Source organism: Cupressus sempervirens, chromosome 4 (assembly GCF_028749045.1).
Source record: "Cupressus sempervirens isolate cs-2001-9-10 chromosome 4, ASM2874904v1, whole genome shotgun sequence".
NCBI classification, from domain to species: domain Eukaryota; kingdom Viridiplantae; phylum Streptophyta; class Pinopsida; order Cupressales; family Cupressaceae; genus Cupressus; species Cupressus sempervirens.
The window spans coordinates 915,160,998-915,182,871 of record NC_143121.1 but is presented as its reverse complement, the minus strand read 5'-3'; the positions used below and the strand labels follow the sequence as shown (position 1 = coordinate 915,182,871).

The 21,874-nt window shown below is 34.1% G+C and overlaps 1 protein-coding gene across 1 annotated transcript; it reads left to right on the top strand.

The window, feature by feature from the left end:
- The first annotated feature begins 19,803 nt into the window (after positions 1-19,803).
- LOC149564382 (E3 ubiquitin-protein ligase PUB23-like) lies at positions 19,804-21,530 on the top strand. Its single transcript, XM_089824141.1, has one exon. The coding sequence runs from the start codon at positions 20,000-20,002 to the stop codon at positions 21,236-21,238; it is 1,239 nt and encodes a 412-aa protein (XP_089680267.1). The 5' UTR covers positions 19,804-19,999; the 3' UTR covers positions 21,239-21,530.
- The last annotated feature ends 344 nt before the right edge of the window (positions 21,531-21,874 follow it).

The following is a 21,874-nucleotide window of genomic DNA, read 5'->3' as shown; positions in this document are numbered from 1 at the left end:
GCTACTACAATAATTCACATCATCTAATCATATGCTAAACATCATAATATGATAATGTGTCAAATAAACTAACATCATTTAAACATGATATCCAAGCTTCCCATGAAAGCATAAATCACAAGAAAGCATACTCCAGAACTAGAAGTACCAAGTGAAAACATCCAGCAATGGTCGCACTAGGAAAAGAGACCATCTCTGTACACTTGTCCCTAGTAGCGGTGAAGGTAGCTATGCCTCCCAACCATGTGGAACCCGTAGGTCCACACCTGTCATGCTGATGGAGATAAAGATCCAACCACAAAACACACAAAACAACATCCATGGCTAACACTTACGCCAGACAGTATGATGGCTACAACCAAGAACCTCAGACAATGCAAGAAGTATAGGTCCTGGTCAGACACTCAAAAGGCTACTAATTAGGGGCTAACATCATGGAGAGTCACTTGGCATCGACAAGCACAATCTTGGATCGTGCATTTCAACTCCTCAATGGAGGGCCCTGCACACACATTTTATTATCTTAATTTTTATTACCAATCACACATTTTATTTAGTTATCACTTATTTAAAAATTCCTATCCTCCGCCAACCCTATGGGACTAAGGTCACCAGGCTACGAGATTGAAGCCCCATCCATATGCTACCCTACCCTACCTGTGCTCATCCTACAACAAGTGCCCATGGGCATGCATACTCCTATCCCAACCCCAATGACCATAACTTTTGGAAGTACCACAAAAGATCGAGCCTCACAAGTCACCTGACAAATATACATACACGTAATCGTGTGTGGCACACCACCATCACGAAGATCACAACATAAGGACAGGATGAGAACACAATGCAAAGAAAACACCCAACTAAAAGTAACACGAGAAGGATGGATTCTACACGAATCCCAAAACCAATAAAATCATACATCATGAAATCACTCAACTGGCCTCAATCTGAGAGTATGTATTCTACACAAATCCCAATGATTTAACAAGACCAAAAGTCATGAACTCACTCCACCGGCCTCAATTCGAAAGTATAGATTCTACAAGAATCCTAGCGCTCATGAAACAATAGCAAAGGTCCAAAAGAAACCACATCAGGTATAAAATCACTCAACCGAACACAATGTCGGGAGTACAGATTCAACATGCATCCTAATGCAACATAAGAGTGTAATAGTGGTCTGACTGATATCCAAATGGATCATCAAGGTCAACGACCCACATTGTGCTAAGAAAACTCGAGAAAATAGAGTAGCACGAAAAATGAGGTAAAATTTTCAAAATTTAGGAAAACTTAAAAATTAAAACCCATTTGACCTTTGGGCACAAAAACCTCAAAAATCCAAAAATAAATGGAATTAGACACCGTATGCAAAAGCAGCCAGCATAACGACATAAAATCCCAAACCCTCATCCTGAAAAATAAGGAAATGTTTGTACCTGCCCGATTGGGTAGAACTAACATATAGAAACAAAGGGGAACACTAGTTCTCAGCCTCCAAACAAATGGCTACCAAAAACAGAAGCAAAAACAGAGCAAAAATAATAAAACAGGAAAGCCCTACCTCATTGCCAAAAGGGCAAAACAGGAATCTGAACTATAAAATAAATATCTCGCCAAAGTAGCTAAAAATCATGGCAATCCAAGGTTTCCCTGAGCTGGATCCAACGAGCCCAACCTTGTGACGATCCCATGCCCGTAGCTCCCACAACGAACAAAACAATAAATCCTCATGAAGAGGATTTTGGGTTTTACTCTCCAACTTTCTAATTCAAAAGTGAGAAGTGAGGAATTAAATTCCTCTTTGGATATTTATTCACTTTTCGAGTGAATAATCGATTAGGGCAAATAACTAGCCAACCTAGTGAAACCTTGAATCAACCCAAACAAAAATAGGCTATTCCTATAAATAGGAATTCATCTATGGCAAAACTGCTAGAAATTAAAATAAATCATTTAAAAATCCCAAAAACACATAAATCTCCTTAATGACTTTCGCAACAATGTGAACCACTAAATGCACAGACACCCTTACTGGTCTAATCACATAATAAAAATGAGTTCAAATTTGATAATCATCGAAAGGTTTAAATTAAACATTTAATTAAGGATACGTCAACCATACAAGGATGACATTGGTAAAATATGAAAGGCTGAATCACTAACTCCATGTGCCACTGCCAGGGATATAACTCCTGCACACTAAACAACATGATCAAGTACAATTGCATATAATAACATAGGCGAAGAAATAAATGCATTAAATCTCCTAATTTAACCATTTATTAATTATATTAAAATAATCTATTTACATCACTCACATTCACATAAAGCATAACAACGCAGGAATGAAGTAAATAACCATAGCATTAAATCCATCACATAACATAATCAAAGGTAAGTCCAAATACTAGATAACCAGATATCATAAAAAAAACACATTGTCATCTCAAAATGGCATCATCATGCAATATGATTAACTAAACAACATAGTAGTCTAATATCTATGATACTGGAATCAAAGTATAACATTTGACCCTCAAGTCATCTCAAATGTAAACATAACATGAGTAACAGATATCTCTCTAATCAGAAATATAACAAGGTAAATGTCCGTAGCAAATAACCAAATAATCCAACATGAACAATCCATAAAAATTACTCAAGCATTTAATAATGACTGTTTAAAGAATCAACAAAAAGGCACTTAAAACACATAAGAAAACATAGTCATAAACATGACTACCCACTACTACAGGAACCTAGTCCAATGTAGCATGGTAAAAAAGTATGCAGTGCAATATCTGCACGCATCTTAGGGTAATCATGGAACAACCTCTTAATACCACATCAATCTTGGTAACCATTGGCACAAACCTAAGAAAACCATCAATCACAAACTCATAGATCAGACAAAAGCATAAACAAAGCAATTGATATAGAAACATAAATCCAAACACCTCAACAGTGTAGACCACTCAAGGTCACAATCTTGATCCCATCACAACAAAAGATTAGCAAGGTTGCATCCATCAGGATGACTTACAGAAGTCAAATGGGAGAGGCACTACACTATTATAGACCTATTCCTACTTTTAGAAATTCCATTTGTGGAGGGGTTCTAGGGGTAGATTTTTGTCTTTTGATTCCTTTGTAATTATAGAACATCTCAAATTTATTTGATGTGAATTCTCGTCCTTTGTCAGATCTCAAACACTTTAGATTTTTACCTATTTCCTTCTCAACTCTTGCTGAGTATCACTTAAATATTTGAAAAGCATCATATTTTTGTTTCAAAAACATACTATCATAATTCTAGAATACTCATCAACAAAAAACATAATGTACTTGTCTCCTTTGTAGCTTTACACTTCAATTTGTCCATACAAGTTAGTATGAACAATCTCTAGTATACTTTTAGAGGTATGAGTTTTACTCTTAAAACTTGACTTTGTCATTTTGCCTAACTGATATTGGTTACACATTATATTATCAGGATTCTTCAACTTAGGAAAACCTCTAACTTTTCTCATGTTATTGATACTGACCTAGTTATCAATATTAACATGACATAACCTTTTGTGCCATAACCACACATCATAAAATTTTACAACTAGACAAGTAGCATCCTCTATATAAAGATAGAATAAATTACTCCTAGTTTGATCACTCTTTCTGATCATTTTTCTATTTGTGTCATATATCTTAACAATATTGTTTTCAAACTCAACTTTACATACTAAATTATTCAGTTGTGAAACACTCAAGAGATTATAAGTAAGTCCTTCAACATAGTAAGTATTGTCACATAGAATCTTATTAATGAGTTTTATAGAACATTTTCCTTTTATCAATCATGGTGCATCATTACCAAATCTTACACTATTTCCATCATAAAAATTTAGGGTAATGAACTTACTTTTGTCTCCAATCATGTGATGTGAACACCCACTATCAATGATCCATCTGTCATTCTTGTTCACACAAGTCACTAGTATAGTTGCCTCATCTTCATTTGACTCATCCATCATTGCAACATATAATGCTTCATCATCATGTTCATCAAATTCATCTTTTGGTTCTTCTTGAGCAATATAGCAAGACTTTTTGCCTTTGTCTTTGTAGTCCTTGTTGTCTTCATCTCTCCTACTTTTGTTCTTGTCATCACCTCTATAGTTCTTCTTCGATAGACATCTAGCAAAAATATGACCAACCTCATTTAAATTGAAACAAATGATAGGTAATTTACCTTTGAACTTGCCTTTACCTTTGTGGAATCTTCTTGCCAGTAGTGCTTCAAACTGTTCTACATCCTCCTCATCTATATCACTGTCACTAGACACATACTTTGTCTTTTTCTTCTTTTTCTCATCAAGTTCCTTCAATGACACCTTAGATTTGAAATAAGATTCAATATTTTTAGGTTTGTAATTATCAAAGTTAGATAGCTCAAAAGTAGTGAGTCTACCTACTCGAGCTTCAAGTGATAGATTATTTCCTAGTATGCATCTCAGTTCTTGAATTGTTGAAACTCTAATGGCATATATAGGCAGTAGTGTCCTTAAAAATTTGCTTAGTATAGTATCATCATCTATTTTTCTAGTAGCTCCTCTTATTGCATTAACAACTTATTTTATCCTTGCAACATATTAAGCAATATTTTCACGTTCTTCCATTCTCATATCATTAAACTTACCTCTAAGACTTTCAACTTTGGGTCTTAGAAAATTAGTGTCACCTCCATAAATGGTGGATAAGGCATCTCACATTTTCTTTGCACTATCAAGACCTTTGATATCATCAAATTTAGCATATCTTAGGCTAGAGGTGTTAGAAATAGATAATATTGAGGAGGGGGGGGTGAATCAGTATTTTCAATCTTTTTGCCCACAATTGCATATTATTAATTACTTTGCCAGATGCATACGAAAGTAAACCAATAATGTTGAATAGTATGAACAACCATATACAAATAGAGCTCATAACACCATAGTTTTTAACTAGGGAAACCTTGGCCAAGGGAAAACCCTGGTAGGGATGAAACCCACTAGATGATTCACTATATAAACAATCTGGTTAAGGATATTGACCCTGTTGGGAGTCTATGAAGAATTATAGTGTCTCGAGTCCTTGTTAGGAGACTAGGCCTTGTTAGAAACCTCAACACTATTAGGAGTTGCTTCAACCCTATTAGGAGCTAGTAGATCATATGCAAATGTGTGCAAGAAGAGCCCACTACCCTAACATGCAATTATATAGTTAAGTTCCTCAAAAAATAGATATACATAAAATACTAGATCATTTGTTGTACTTTGCAATTCTTCTGATTATTAGATCTTCATACAAGCCTTTAGTAGACTATAGAAAAATTTTCCTCCAATTTACTCAATGTTGTAAACCAAGAGGAACTACACATATATCAACTTACATTATACCTCACATTATCAAGTTGCATCATATCATCTCACATCATCTTTTCATCTTCTTTTCACAAATGGAGTTCTTTACTTATATCAAACATATTGATAAATCCTTCCTTAGTTAGCTCATCAAGACTTGATAGTCAAAATAATACTTTAAGTCATGCAACTAAACTTGTTGACATGCTTTGTTCTATACTGTGAAGTATCTACATTGATATTTCTTTCATAGCTTGAACTTGATTATTGGTACATACATGTGAACTGGTACACGTCATCAGGACAATGTCATGCATCACTAGTCAACTATGCAAGAGAATATTCTTAAAGAATGTGTGGGGGTGAATCACTTGGAATTGAAGCTTTAGCTAATTGCTCAAAACTATGAGGAGGACTAACTGCAGCCATAGTAGGGTGTGTTTCCCTTTACTGTGCACTCTTCTCAATCTCTTTAGGCAAAGTAGACATGTATGTGACTATTGCCTCTTCATTTTCCATATTTACTTCTTCATAATTTCCTCCCATAAGAAGAATAGATCTCTTCTTATTCCTCAAAAAGGGTGCTATACCTTTCAAACTTTCCTTTAACTCTTCTTCCTTGTTCACTATACATAGCGTTTTCACCATATTTATCCTTTTTTTTTTCTTCCTCAATTACTCTACTCTTTCTATTTCTTAGTCTATTATACAAGTCTTTAGGGATTTGACCTTTTATGCTATCAAATCCTTTATCTTTTAGAATCATATTTCTAAGTACAACATTCTCTAGTTGTCTCCTATCCATATTATTGTACAAGTCATAATACTTATTCAATTGCACAAAATTGTTGTCATTAATAATTTCCATATTAAGATTTTCTACCTTAAGTTTCCATGCTCTCCTTCCTATTGAAGACTTTACTTATTGTTTTGCAGTCTCTATTGGCCTATCACCAGTCTCTTCTTTAGATTCTGAGGAACTAATCTGCAAGGTTTTCCTCTTCTTACTTAGTCTACTTGTTATTTTCTTAACTCTCTTCTTAGGATAGGGGGTCTATATAGGTTTTGTTTTCTCAAGTCTTGTAGACTTTCTTGGCACTAATGCTTCCTTTGTTTTCTTTCCACTGATTCCTTTTGGTTCCTCAAGGGTTCCTATTGTGCAACTACTATATATGGCATTGCAAATTCTTGCACACTTGTCTGTGCAACTGTGATCTCTACATTAGGTCTAGCCATTGCAATAGGTGTACGAGTTAGTATTTTAGTTTGACCACTAGCCTTCATCTCTACTTTCCTACACATCCCTAATTCTTTTAAGATAGAATCGATTACTTTATCTACCTTCTTCTTGATTTCCTTATCCATTAGACTTGTTTGAACCTCTTTCATCTTTTCAGTATATGTACTCTATCTAGGGCATCTAGAATCTACTTCAGAATGTAGAATTATCTATGCATAGCCTTCAATTAGTTTAGCGCTCATTTCATAACCCATAGGGTCAATGAATTTTACTTAAGGAACTACTGCCTCCATGCATGTGAAATCTATTTCTACCATGAAACACAATTCATCCTTTTATTTCTCTATCAACACAGGTGGTATCCTATGCCTCTTTTTCATTTCAGCTTGGAATGATTTCATCATTATATCAATATCACTATCTTTGACTATTTCCAATTTAGATTTGTAAACTTGAGTGATAATTTTCATTACACACTCACTTTTGTTCTAATTTGAAATACGAAGAAACTTCTTTGCCACATAGAAGAATATATGAGTCAATAGGAAACCTAAAGATTGTACTCTTAGACTTATTGATCTTTGTTATGTTATCCAATAGCTGAGTTCAGATAATATCATATAGGTTAACCTTTTCACCCTTTACAGCCATCACATAAGCCATGTGAAGAAATCTAGTTGGGACTAAATCTAACCTAGATCCATGGTTAAATTTATAACCCAAAATTTTGTTGAGGAGTCTTACTCCATCATCTTGAATGGTGTTAACGTTCATGTTTCTACCATCAAATCTTGTGTTAAGATTTGTTTCAACTATTTTGTGCACATTCTTTATGTTCATGAGATTGCATCCCTTCTTGCTCAAACCAGTGACCTTGTGAATTAGGTCATTATCTATGCATATAAGGGAATCTCCTAACCATAGAAGGTCATCATGAACTCTTCTCAAAATGATTCTTTCCACTCATGATTTTTTAAGTCTGTATAGAACATGTACTTAACTAGGATAAGTGGTTCTAGGTTTGCATATTCTAGTTTCAATGATAAATCATTGTTGCACATTTTCTCCAATTCTTTATGGATCTTAGTATCTCCTATTCTTTCTATCTTACAATGAATAAAACTTCTTATATCCTTGACATGAAGAACATTTTCTAGTACTTGTGAAAATGCTCCAATGGGATCATCAAATAGAGAAATAAATGGGTGTTTCTTGAAAGTATATCTAGGTCTTTCATTGACATCAAACACTTATTCCATTGCCATAGCTGATTTTACTGAAAATATGCTTAATAAATTCGAAGAAATACCTCAATTTTGTGTTTAGAGATTTCAACAATTATGCGTATCTACAAACTTCTTCAACACTTCAATTAGCTATCAAATCACTCTTCAATGTTGCACTTAAGATTTCACACAAGAAAATGATGATTGTAAATCAATTTGCATCCTTTAAATATTTTACAATCTATACTTCGCATTAAATGTGTATTTGCCACAAATTCAAAATACTGTCTCTATGGAATAGAAAGATTATTTTTTGCATAACCTCATAATGATCATATCAAACAATGCACACTTTACTATAGAATTCTCTTGGTGTCTAGTATATACTGCTAACTGCACAACTTGTGGTATTCTCTCTAACATCTATTTTATTTAAACTAACGTGTTGTCTTACTGAGAATGCTTAATTCAGGTAGGATGATTCACAGACATTAAGGGACTTTACTATCTTATCAAGTGTATTAAGATGTACTTCTTCTAGAACTATATGAGAACTTCCAGATTCTTTTGCCTTTATAAATGTTTTCTTGAAATCTTTTGTCTACTCCTTCATTTCTTCCTTCAAACTATCATCATTTCTTCTATTGTTCCTTCTATAATTCTAATTCCTATCCAAGTTTCTTCTATCAATTTTGCAGAATCTTCTTGTATGTCCAAAGTTATTACATAACTGACATACAATTACATTCCTTCTTTATTCATTATAATGGTTGTCAGGTGTTTTGCAATTCCTTGCGATGTGTCCAAGATTATTACATTTGTAACAAACAACTTGTCTTCTTTCTCCACTCTCATTGTTGTGAGATCTTCTTCTATTACCTGCACAATTAGTATTCCTAAACATTCTACTATTTGCATTATCATTATCAAATTTAGGTTTCTTACAATCTACTACATAATGTCCATATTCATGACAATTATGACAATAAAAATTTGAAATAGGTTTAAAAGACTTACCTTTTCAATTGTCTCCAATATGTTTAGGTTCATCATATCTGACATGAGATTACTTTCTTCTATTTTCCACATCTTGATTAGTTTCTTTAGATTTCTCAAAGTGAGTAACATTCTTTTTATCTTTAGATGTATCATCAGATTTTCTCATGTTTAGATCTTTCTTGACATCAGGAGTTGTTGGCATTATGTTATATTTGTTATTAGTGACAACACTTATTCTATTCTGAAAGGTTACCAAGCTCATCAATCAGTCCATAGTTTATACTGAGTATTCGGTGGTTACCTTGTAAGTTCAGCAATTAAGCAGTTCACACTAAGCATTTATGAAGCTACCAAGTAAATGTGCAATTCAACAGTGTTTACCAAACTTATAGTGTTCACCGAATAGGCAGTGGTCACCGAGCTTCACAGTGTCTACCGAGTTATTAGTTTGTGTGATGTGAAGTCAATGTCTACTAAGTGATGGATGTGTAGTGTTTACCGAGTGACAAAAAGGTAAACAAAGGATTCAACATTTACCAAGTGACACTATATCTACTGAGTCTCCAAAGGTTATCGAGTTCCAAGCTACATTGTGTGATTAGTGTGGACCGAGATTCTACTTCTACCAAGTGCATGAAGATACTGAGTAATGTAGTGGATGTCGAGTATCAAAAGGTCACCAAGTCAACTTGAAGAGCCCAAGTTTTCTACTATTTGGCCAACTCAATAATATTTTGTTTACTTGTGTTTTAAGTTGACCTAGCAATTGTAAATATTGAAATGGTATATATGTAATGTATTGCACCATTTGCAATGTATTATTATGGAATGTTAATGGAATGGACATGTAATGTTTTGAGAAGAGTGAATGTGAATTAGCAATAGAGCAAAGTATTTAGCAAGGTCATTATGGAGTAGCAAAGACATATCAGTCACAAGAGGTGATATGTACTTCAAGATCTATTTAGCAATCAAGTTGTAAGTCAGATCTACTGTTTCATCCTAATAGGTGAATCAATTTTCTAAATCCTTTAACAGGGTAGACTTAACAGTCTTTGTATAAATGTCCTAACAGAGTGCATACTTCATTGTATGTTTGTAAAACCTCTAACAAGGTGGATCTAGTAGTCCAAATTGCTCTTAACATGGCAGATCATCAGAAGTGGTCAATGTAAGCCCTAACAAGCCAACTGTATACTGTAGTAGTGAAGTTTTGTGTGTATCATCGCCACCCTAGTTTTACTTTCTATTTGGAAGGTTTCTAGATCACCAAAATACTGTGTTCATGTGTTATGAATGTTTATCTTTTCTCATGCATACAATAGATTAGATAAATGAATGGTGAATGATTTATATTGTTAAAGTGCTAAATTGATTTAGAATTTTTGAGGTTACTGATTCACCCCTCCCCTCTCAGTAACCTAGCTAGTCTTGATTATTTCCAACAGGAGTATCAGTTTCTTTTCTCTCAATAGATTTCTTAGCGGATTGTCCAAGGAAGAATCCAAGTCCAGTCTTATCATAACTAGGTCCTTGTACAGATATTTGTTCTTTAATCTTTTCACTACTGGTATGTAATTTCTCAAGTTGTTGTTTAGTTTGCACCAATTCCCCTTTCACAATAGTATTGTATTTCTCTAATTCTACATGTTCCAACTTGATAGATTCTAACTCAAATGTTACTTTGCTTAACTAGGATCTTAGATCTACATTTTCAGCTTTTATTTCAGAATCATTCTTACCTCCATTTTTTCTTAAGACTTAGCTTAAGTTCTACTATTTTTAACTCATGTTTTAAAACCTCATTTCCTTTTTTAGATCTTCAATATCATCATCACTGGTCTTCTCACTAGGTCTTTTTTTTCTTCAAATTATCTATATTGTCCTTTAGTTTACCAATATAAGCTTTTGCATCTTCATATCTATCCTTTAGGCCATCTCTTTCATTAGTAAGAAGATAAATTTTCTAGAGAGCTTCTTCAAGATTTTTTTTCAACTATTCCATATCCATAGGGATTTTATTCAAGTTGTTAAGCTTCTTATGAATAACTAAGCTTTCAATTGTTTTTCCCACAACTGGATATTATTAATTACTTTGCCAAATACATAAGAAAGTAAACCAATAATGTTGAATAGTATAAACAACCATACACAAAGGGAGCTCATAACACCATATTTGTTAACTAGGGAAACCTTGGCCAAGGGAAAACCCTGGCAGGGATGAAACCCACTAAATGATTCACTATATAAAGAATCTGGTTAAGGATATTGACCTTGTTAGGAGTCTATGAAGAGTGAATAGTGTCTCGAGTCCCTATTAGGAGACTAGGCCTTGTTAGAAGCCTCAACTCTATTAGGAGTTGGTAGATCATATACAAATGGGTGCAAGAAGAGCCCACTACCGTAACATGCAACTATATAGTTAAGTTCTTCATGAAATAAATATACATACAACACTAGATCATTTGTTGTACTTTGCAATTCTTCTGATTATCAGATCTTCATACAAGCCTTTAGTGACTACACATATATCAACTTGCATTATATCTCGCATTAACAAGTTGCATCATATCATCTCACATCATCTTTTCATCTTCTTTTCACAAATGGAGTTCTTTACTTATATCAAACATATTGATAAATCCTTCCTTAGTCGGTTCATCAAGACTTGATAGTCAAAATAATACTTTAAGTCGTGCAACTAAACTTGTTGACATGCTCTGTTCTGTATTGTGAAGTATCTGCATCAATATTTTTTTCATAACTTGAACTCCGTTATCGGTACATACATGCACACTAATACACATCAGGACAACATCATGCATCACTAGTCAACTGCACAAGAGAATATTCTTAAGGAATATTTTTTTATCAATAGAACTCATCGTGATGTTGTATCATTGTCCAATACTTAGATAATTTTCCATCACAAATAAGCATAACTAAATTGTGAAACATATGTTTCCATAAATGCCAACCACATATCTCATCTTATTTGACTGATTGGCCATATTGCCAACAAGAGGCAATCTCAAGCATTGCCTAGGTGTTCTTTCTTCTTTTTCATATCCTTAGCAATTGGGGCTCTAGTAGGATCAACATGCTTAATAGTAATGGTAGATTGTGCATGATCTCCAAGTCCTCCAAGGTGTAGCTTCATTAAACTTTTCCATGCAAGAAAGTTATCTCCATTAAGCTTGGGTACTTCTCTTTTTGACATCTTGATCTTTGTGCTTTTAGTACCTTCAAACTAATCCTCTTAAGCAGATGTCTCTGATAACAATTGTTGGAATACTTTTAGAATAACTGGGGGGGGGGGGGTTGAATCAGTTATCCAAGGTCTAGATGTATAAATAAAAATTTTCACAGTTGAACCCATAAAACATTTATCTTCATGCATGCATCCATAAGATTATGCAATCACTTAAAACATATAGATTACTATCAAATCAACTTACAAAAATGTAAACATGAAACATAATAGATTCAACAACACATTTGACAAAATGATTTATGTGAAAACTCAATTTGGGAAAAACCACCAGTAACATGCTACTCCTTTTCACTCTTCTAAAGTGATGCCCTGTGAAAGGCCAACCCTATTAAAGGTTACAATATGCACTGTTAAATGTGACCTTATTAAAGGATTTCAATCACCCTATTAGGAGTGAACCTTGTTAGAGGAATTTAGACCATTCACTTTAAACGTCACCTAGTTAAAGGATTTACAAATGACTGTTAGGTCAACCTTAATTCAAAGGATTTACCCTAGATCGATACAATTATTAGAGAGTATTAGTAAGGCTTGATCTGATAACAATTTACAACACTCCATTTGTAGATTATAGATCTTTGTTTCAATCCTCCATTTTGCTTGGCCTTCATACGTTTAAGCTCTGATAGCTTGTTCACCCTTCGAGCATTTATACCCTTAAGATTTCTTGCTTAAAATGCCAATGTAGACTCTTCTTCTTAGGTTACTTGATGAAGCAAAAATCTTGACTCCTTGTCTTCCTTAAGTTCTTGTGCATGACACCACTTACTTCTGACCAACCATTCCTATAAATAGGAAATTAAGATCTTTTGCCGTTCATTCTCCATCATCCAATTTATTGTTAGGACAACTTAGGTAGGATACAATGAATCTACCCTATATTTCCCATCTCCTCTAGAAACTTTTCCATCAATCCTCTTTGAATTTTCCTAAAAATGGTTTACCTTGAATTTTGTGTTAGTAGCTCATCAATCTTATCTTCCACCTGGTTCATACAATCCAAGGAAATAAATTTGTTAGCTCAGATCAATTGAATTCACGATCTTTCAAATAATGCAACCACTCAACATTATCTAGCTTTTGATGCTTGACACATACTGCATTGCTCGACATCCTCTGTAAAATCACTCGACACAAACTAAAGTTTACTAGTGCTCAGCATTAACTAAACTTTGCTTAGCATCCACTATTTTTCTCGATATACACTAGAATAGACTTATACTCGACTTCAACTGATTTTCTACTTGGCTTGCACTAACTTTGCTTGGCACCTACTATCCACTTGATCAAGCTTAGTAGACAAACTTTGCGTAACTTATTCTTCTAAACTTTCTTGGTGTAACCAGCCTTTGTAACCTTAAGTATATTATCAATGCATCATGTTATCACTATCTTAATTGATTCTTGTACTCTTTTACATAATCATAACTCAACTTTTCCTCTAGGTGCTATTGTTACATCTTTTGATCAAATCCTCTTCATCAATCAAATAAGTGATAGTACTTAAATCATATAAGTAGTTGTCTTACTAGCAAATAGTAAGTTTTACATCACTAACAAAAAAATGATTGAAGCATATTGATCATACTTGTATCAATTTGTTCTCAACAATCTCCCTCTTTAACAACCTTCTTCAATCTGTTCTCAACAAGTTTTATAAAGTATTAGTTTTACAATCAGTCATATCCATCTCATATAAGAACTAATTTAATTCATGGAATCAAATAATAATAAAATATTTTTTTATAATAAAGTTTAAAATCTTGTACTATGCATAATGTATTAATTTCAAGAATATAATTAAGGAATGATTAATTCTAACCATAGAAATGAACAAGTATTAATTGTTAGTTAAGACAAAAAATTCAAAACTATCACAATTATAGGCCATTATCATAATCTACAAATGATACATACTTTCCATTGATATTTAGACATTAGAAATTTAGACTTTTATATTCACTTCCACCAACATTGAAAATCATGTGAATGTAGCCATTCATAAAATAGCCTCCACATTAACAAGTCAACATTTAGTTTAAAACTTAGTGGATTTTTTTAGAAAAAAATTATATTCACTTTGAAATTCAAATCTCCAAGGCAAAATATTGTAGATTATTAGGCAGGGGTCCGATGGGAGGGGCTTGGGCTCTATTTTTGTGGAGCAACTAGCCCTATGATTTTTTTTAAGGGGGGCTACAGGGTTATTTAGAATATACTCCTATAAAATAGGAGCTCCAACTCTTTAGCCCCTCTCAATTTGAGTGGGTGAAAATGGGGTGGGCATGGAAATAGCCCCTCCAGCATAGGGATGCAATCTGCCACTTGTCAAAACCTACTATTTATTTTCTCACCAAACTGGTACAATCCCACAAAAAAATGTTATGAAGAAATTAAATTTTTATTTTTAAAATTTATAACACCACAAGCTTCCTTGAATACATGAGTTGATTTTTTAAAGTTGCTTCATATATAAATTCATGGGACCACTTCCTTTTAGATATTCCTAAAATTTCACCTACTCTATTTTTAAGGAAGCGAGTGCCCATGCAACCCAACCTTACTCTCTAGTGATAGTGCATTAAGTTTTTCATTCTTGGTTTTCAATTTATTTCCTTCTTATTATTTATATGTTTTCTTAATTTTTTATTTATATGTTTAAATTCGATTATTCCTATGCAAAATAATAGTTGTGCGAATATGTGCCATTTTTTTTCATTGCTACTCCATTATTTAACTTGAACAAATCAATTATGAACTATTGTTTAGATGACATCAAAACTTACATATTGTATGATATAACACACTATTATTTTTCATATTTCCCTATTTTATGTGCTATAATTGTAAATAAACTCATCAAATATCATACAAAGAGTTGACTTCCCAATCCTTTTTTTACTAAAAGTGGGGTACAAATTTATTAAGACAAAATGAGAAACAAAAGGGAGAGCTCAACAAGGAGCTCTATCCTAAGCAACAAGGTCATCTAACTCAAGAGACAAGTCTAAGGGAAGTTGCCCCCTATCCACAATATTCCAATCTTGAGCATGATCAGATGCTCATTTGGCCAAACAATCAGCACCTATGTTCCATTCTCGGGGAATGTAATTAAAACTAAGAGACTCTAGAGAAGTACAAAAAAAAGAGTTTGATTAACAATTGAAGCCAATGGCCAATTAACATTCTCAAGCAATTATGAAGTAAGCAAATTCACCACCACTGGAGAGTCAGATTCACGGATAACTTTGCGCCATCCCCTAAAACAACATTGCTCCACAACATGTAAAATGGCCAGAGCCTCCATGAGATTATTAGTATGACTACCCTTATGTATTGAAAAAAGAAATTGCACTTCTCCAAAGTTGCATCAACCCGCACCCCCAATGCCAGCAGGACATGGATTCCCCTGAGAAGAACCATCATTATTGATTTTGAGAACTTTGTGTGGAGGAGATGACCAATGACCCACATGGTTCACTCGTCTCTTCCTTTGACATCTAGGATGGTTTGGAACTTTATGATACCAATGGCTTGTAGGCCTTGAGAACCCATCTTGAAAATGAAAGTTAAGGCATCTGCAAATAGAAAGATCACCAAGATCCATACCTCCATCTAACTCATACTTTGCCTAAATAGTTTCCTAAAGAGAGTGAGAGATCTTCCACCAAAGATGCATGACACCAATCCATACATCCTGAAAGATTCATCGGTTCCTCTCCAACCAGATATGCCAAAGAATAAAAGAGGGGCTAGCAACCCATGCAACCTTAAGAGGTGGAGCCTTGGAGGGGGCACTCCCCAAGCGATCCCAAAACTTGGGCAAGGAGGAAGCATGTTGACAAAAGGCAACCCAAGCACTCCACTAAAGACTCCATAACTAGGTAGAAAAGGAACAATGGAAGAATAGATGAGAGATAGACTCCTCTCCATTACCACATGACAGACAAAAAGAAGGGCCCTACGACCAATGTTTACAAAGATTATATCCCATGTAAGACATCAGTTGTGAGCCACCAATCACATGAAGAAATTACATTTGGACCAAGAAAATTTATTTCAAACTTGTTTCCACCAAGGGACTTCACCACCCCCTAATAGTTGCTTAGTAATCTCTTGGTACCTAATCTTAAAGTCATTATATAAATCACTTATTTTGAGAAAAACCAATAATGAACTATTATTAGATGATAACAAAACTTACATATTATTTAATATAACACATTCATCTTCCTCTCTTTTATATCCTATAATTTAAAACAAATCATCAAATATCATTTTTTTAAAATGACTTCGTAATCCCAAAATAATTTTATGCAACAAAACCTACATTTAGAAGATTCTCTACATACATAAAATAAACTATAAATTTAACCCAACATTTTTTAAAAGGTGATTAAGGGGGGAAATATATATAATCTTCACAAAGATATTTTATTTGCTATTGAAATATTAACTATCATTGAAAGTAACCAAAAAGAAACACCTAAACTAAAAAATAAGAGGAAATTGTTACTATGAAAAAATCCTTACCCCATGTCCCCATGTCACTGCTTAAGTACAATTTGTGCTTAAGTTTAAGTAGGTTTAGTGTCCCCATGCTAATTTTTAATTAAGGAAAAAGACAGATGCTGCATAAGATTTTTTCATATATTTTATTGTCTCCTTTTTTTTCTCAAGAAATTTATCTACAAAATTTAAATTTAAGATTTATATTTAAACATCCTATTTTAGATGCTTGTTAAGCAATAAGCTGCACCATGGGGCCACTAGCTCCACATATTGTTGCTAAAAAAAGTTGAGCAGCCGTTGCTGGCCAAGATAAGCTTAGGAATTGCATAGGGCCCTGCCCTTAGAGCAAGGCCTCATGCAACTGCTAGGTTTAATTTGGCTAGCAACCACTGCTTGGTATTTTTAGGAATATTTTGGGCAGATTATGGTCCCACGTAAGTGCTAATATTGTTGCTAATCATTTTAATATTAATTTTTTAAATAAAAATTGGATAGAAAATTTAGTGCTTAAAAAACTAAAATGAAATTTAGAAACAAAAAACGGAGGGAAGTAAACTTATGATGACAAATGGAACTTTTTCAATAAGCAACCCGTGTTTATTTTGAGCCTCCTTTTTTCTTCATACCTTATTGTCATTCCCTAAATAATAGCTGCTCCATAAAATAGGAAAAGATTCAATATTTCTTTTTACCACAATCCTAATTCTCCATAGAAACGTTCTAGTGCTTAAATTTAAACATAAAACCAAGTTAATCATTCCCTAAAAAATAGCCGCTTCATAAAAATAGAAAAAGATTCAATATTATCATTTTTCCACAATCCTAATTTTCCATAAGAACACCTTAAATTTAAGCAGAAAACCGAGTTAAGCAGCCGCATGAAAACAACAGCAGTAGAAAAGGAAACTTCTAATGAAGAAAAGAGGAAGCATCAAATCTGGTTCAATATTAAACGATCGTTTCATCCATGAAACGATCGTTTACTGCAAATTTAGGTGTTTCAAGTTAAGAGCAAACCTTTGCTGTAGCATCGCATCCCAAAAAGAAAAGGATCAGGAAATAACTTGTGCAAATTTCAAACAGGGGAATGGGGAATGGCATTGACTGAGGAGGAAAAGAAGAAGAGTTGTAAATTCTGCCACTCATCTTGTTAAAGAATGTGCGTTGAAATGCTTGAACTATCCCTGCAGAAAGAGAACTTTTGAACAAGTTGAGGAAGTTCGAGGAAGCAAAGAATATGCAAAATGCAGAGCAAGAAAGGAGAGAACCAGATTATGCTGACCCTATTCCCATCAAATTAGCTAAAGATTACACGGCCGCGCAGCCTTGTACACATTTTATAAAGAACCTCACTCAGTCTCTAGTTACAAATGAACAAAAGGTGAGAATCCGTGTTTAGCCAGAAAGCATTACCAAGTTTTTGATGATTCTCTTTGATTTGAGTTTTCAAGATAAACTTTTGTTTATTAACGTAATATGATTTTATTTAAAGAGTGCCTGGTTTTTCAGAGATCCCATGAGGGGGAGGAATCAACAAAGGTCCAGATTTTACATTCCACTGGGAAATACTAATTTTAGTCCATTTTGGTCAGCCAGTTAATTGTTAAACTCTGGATTCAATCTAATGAATTCATTATCATTACATGCAGCTAAATCTAGATCTAAATCGGCAGCTCCTTTCCAATTGCTACGACAATCAATTTAGAAACTTTCAAAAGAACAGTGTCAAGCTACATCAAACTTGAATGATAATCTTCAACTTCATCGGCTTTCAAAGGTGTATCTACCTTCGAATTTTCAGGCATGTAACTTCAATCCCCATCTGATTCTAAATCGCTATTTCTATGAGATGTTTTCTGTGTACTTAACAAGCAGAACTTCATTTTATTTGAACAATTATGTTTTATATATTTTCCAATCATGGCTTCTTGTTGATTGGGCAGAAAACTTGAACACTCAATCAAGTTCAATGGTGGCCTGTATTTTGGGGATCAAGGGCGTTGTTTTAATATATGCGTCTACAGCAGGCAGGCTTGAGTGGATTGTCTCTGCGTAAAGGCTTGTAGACTGAATGTAATAGAATCGCAACTCTCTTGAATATAATAATTATCTTGCTCTCTTATTGATTAGTTTTCTCCAATGTGGGGAAGTCGAAAGAACTGGTTTACTGAAGTGTTTTCCAAAATTTCAAACCTATTTTTTCCCCTCTTCTATATCAAAGACTTGTTGCATTTATAAATAATTAATAAAAGAGAAATCAAACACTTCTTACATTAATGTTAAGATAAAAAAAAATTTTAGATAGGAGAATTAGGTTTGGATACTTGTATTTAATAAAATTCTAATAACTTAATAAGTATAATTAAAAATGATTGAATGAAATATTTAATTCATGTTTATGTTTAGATGAAAAGGAGGTTTGGAATTTAAACAGATAAAAAGTAGTATAAAATCAATTGATTTAATTTCATCTTTCATCTTATTATCTAATATCTTAAAAAATAATTCAAAATATATCTTTTTTTTTAACTTATGTAAAAGAAATAATATTTCTTTTTAAACTATATATAAAATTTAATTACAATAATATAATATAATAATAAAATATATCTAAATTCATTTTACTTATCATAAAAAAAAAAAAAAATTATCATTATAATAAAAAATATTTTTTTAATTGAAAAAACACAACTTGCATAAAAGAGAATAGCAATTCACAGAACTAGCTTTTGCCTTCTTCTGTTGTTCTTTATTGTATCTTCTAATCTTTTGATGTATTGTATTTGTGTATTTCTCTTTTTTTGATTTATCTATTATTAATATTTAAAAAAAATTCACAGAGAACTGCAAGAAAGAAGAAATGTCCGAAGAAAAGATCAACAGCTCAAAAAAAAAAATAGTTATAATTGATAATGCAAACATAAATTTTTTTTTTTTAAAAGGACGGGCAATGTGCAGACATAGCATGGGGCATGTCATCAGATGAGGCATGGTGGCATGACATTCGACGGAGACAAATATGTCACATAATAGTCGTGCCCTGTCGGAAGGTTTCTTTCTTCGTACAGTAATCGTGCATAAGGTCAACATATTAATGGGTGCAGTTCTTCAACTTGCCAGACGACTCTTGTTCAATTCAAACCAGTGGACAGTGGATGATGGCCCTCAATGTTTAAACAGGTCAACTGCTGCCCAATTTTCTACCCACAGTTTTTCACAAACCCGGGTGGATGTAAGCAGTTTTCTGACCTCTTCAACTCTGTTTTTCCTCTTCAAATCCCCTTCGTTGCGTTGCCATTTCACAGCCTCTTTTGGAAGAGCTGTTTATGGAATTTGATCGTGTTGAATGATCAGCGAGTCCGTTCATGCTCCAAGATTATACTTTTCATCAGCGATATCACAGTTGGACATCTTCATTTGGGTGAAATTTATTGTATCCATGGATGCCATATCCATCCCTTCCCTTTTCAGGTGTCCAATCTCCCAACAAGTAATGAAGGAACCAGTGACCATCTGCACTGGAATCACCTATGACAGGGACAACATTCAGAGATGGTTTGAGGAGGGCAATTTGTCATGCCCATCTACAATGCAGTCTTTGGACACATTAATCCTCACCCCAAATCTCACATTACAGAGACTCATTCAAACTTGGTGCTCCTCCAATTCAAGGACACAGGGCACCTGCAATATTTCCTACGCTAACCCAAGTGAGAAAGAGATACAACGTGTGCTGCTGAACGTTAGAAATTCTTCTGCCCGCATGGGAAATTTGAAAACCCTAGCTGATCTAGCTAACAAAAGTGAGAGAAACAGGGCTCTAATAGTTGCATCTGGAGGCCTCTCTGTGCTGATTTGTATCCTAAGCAGAAGAGAAATAATGTGTAGTGAAGAAGCCTTGGTAATATTGGCAAGCCTGCCTATCCATGAAGCTAAGAAAGAATGCATTAGCGCCCTCAAAAGCCCAGCAACCATAGATATGATATGCTGGTTTTTGAGTAAAGGCAGCATGGATGCTAGGTTCCATGCAACACAAATTCTCCATGGGCTTCTCACTGCAGATCAGAGCTTCAAATCTCTTTTGAGGCCTGAAGAAGAAACGTTTCAGAATTTGAATTTGCTGCTCCAAGATGAGTGTCAAGCGGCCATTGAAACTGCCCTAGAAATACTAGTGATTATCAGTCCTGTGAGAAGAAACAGAATGAGGGCAGTTGAAGCCGGAGTGGTTGTTACTCTAATTGAGATCCTTCTCCAAGCAAATACGAAATTGGGTGAGAAAGCTCTTTGCCTGTTAGAAATCATGTGCCAAAGTGCAGAAGGTAGAGCCTCAGTGTGTGGGCATCCCCTTGGAGTCACTCTACTTGTTCAGAAAATTGCAAGAGTTTCAGCGATGGGAACAGAGGCTGCCATAGCAGCACTGTGGCAAATCATCAAGAACTGCAAAAGCCCATCAGTGGTTAAGGATATGGAGGAGGCAGGGTGTCATCTCAAGTTGAGTTTTATACTGCAAACAGGATGTAGGTCAAGTACCAGACACAAAGCAAAGGAGATTCTCAGAGCTATATGTATAAGAAATGATATTTAAATATATTCATGTAGCTAAGTTTACTTCCCATGGATGAATTTGAGCTTTGACACACTAATATACAGAGCTGAGCTGATTTTGCCTTTTCAAATCCAGTGCCAAAGTGACGATCACACGCTGGGGGAAAACACCCAGTAGTCTCTCATATTAACTTCGTCCACTTAGAACTTCTAAATTGTAAGTCAGAATTTTGTCTATTTTTTCAATGTCTGTGAGTGAGTGAAGTGCTTAAAGCTAAAGTTTCAACATTTAGATATTCTTGGATCTATAAGAAAAGGTTTCAACATTTAGATATTCTTGGATCGATAAGAAATTGTAGAATGCAAAGTAATCTAAAAGTCATATTACAAAAGACTTGCCAAATACAAGATGGGTCACCAAGGAAACTATGCATCCAACCAATTGCCTTTTTCAATTCAAACCTAAATACATACGTGAATATGTTAAACAGGTCAACTGCTGCCCAATTCTGTACCCCCAGTTTCACATAAGCGGGTAGATGTAAGCAGTTTTCTGACTTCTTTTAAGCCTATATTCCCTCTCTTAAAATTCCCTTTTGACTGCACTACCATTTTCTAGACTTCTTTAATCAGGTATCTTCTGCTACATGGGAAATTAGAAAACACTAGCTGATCT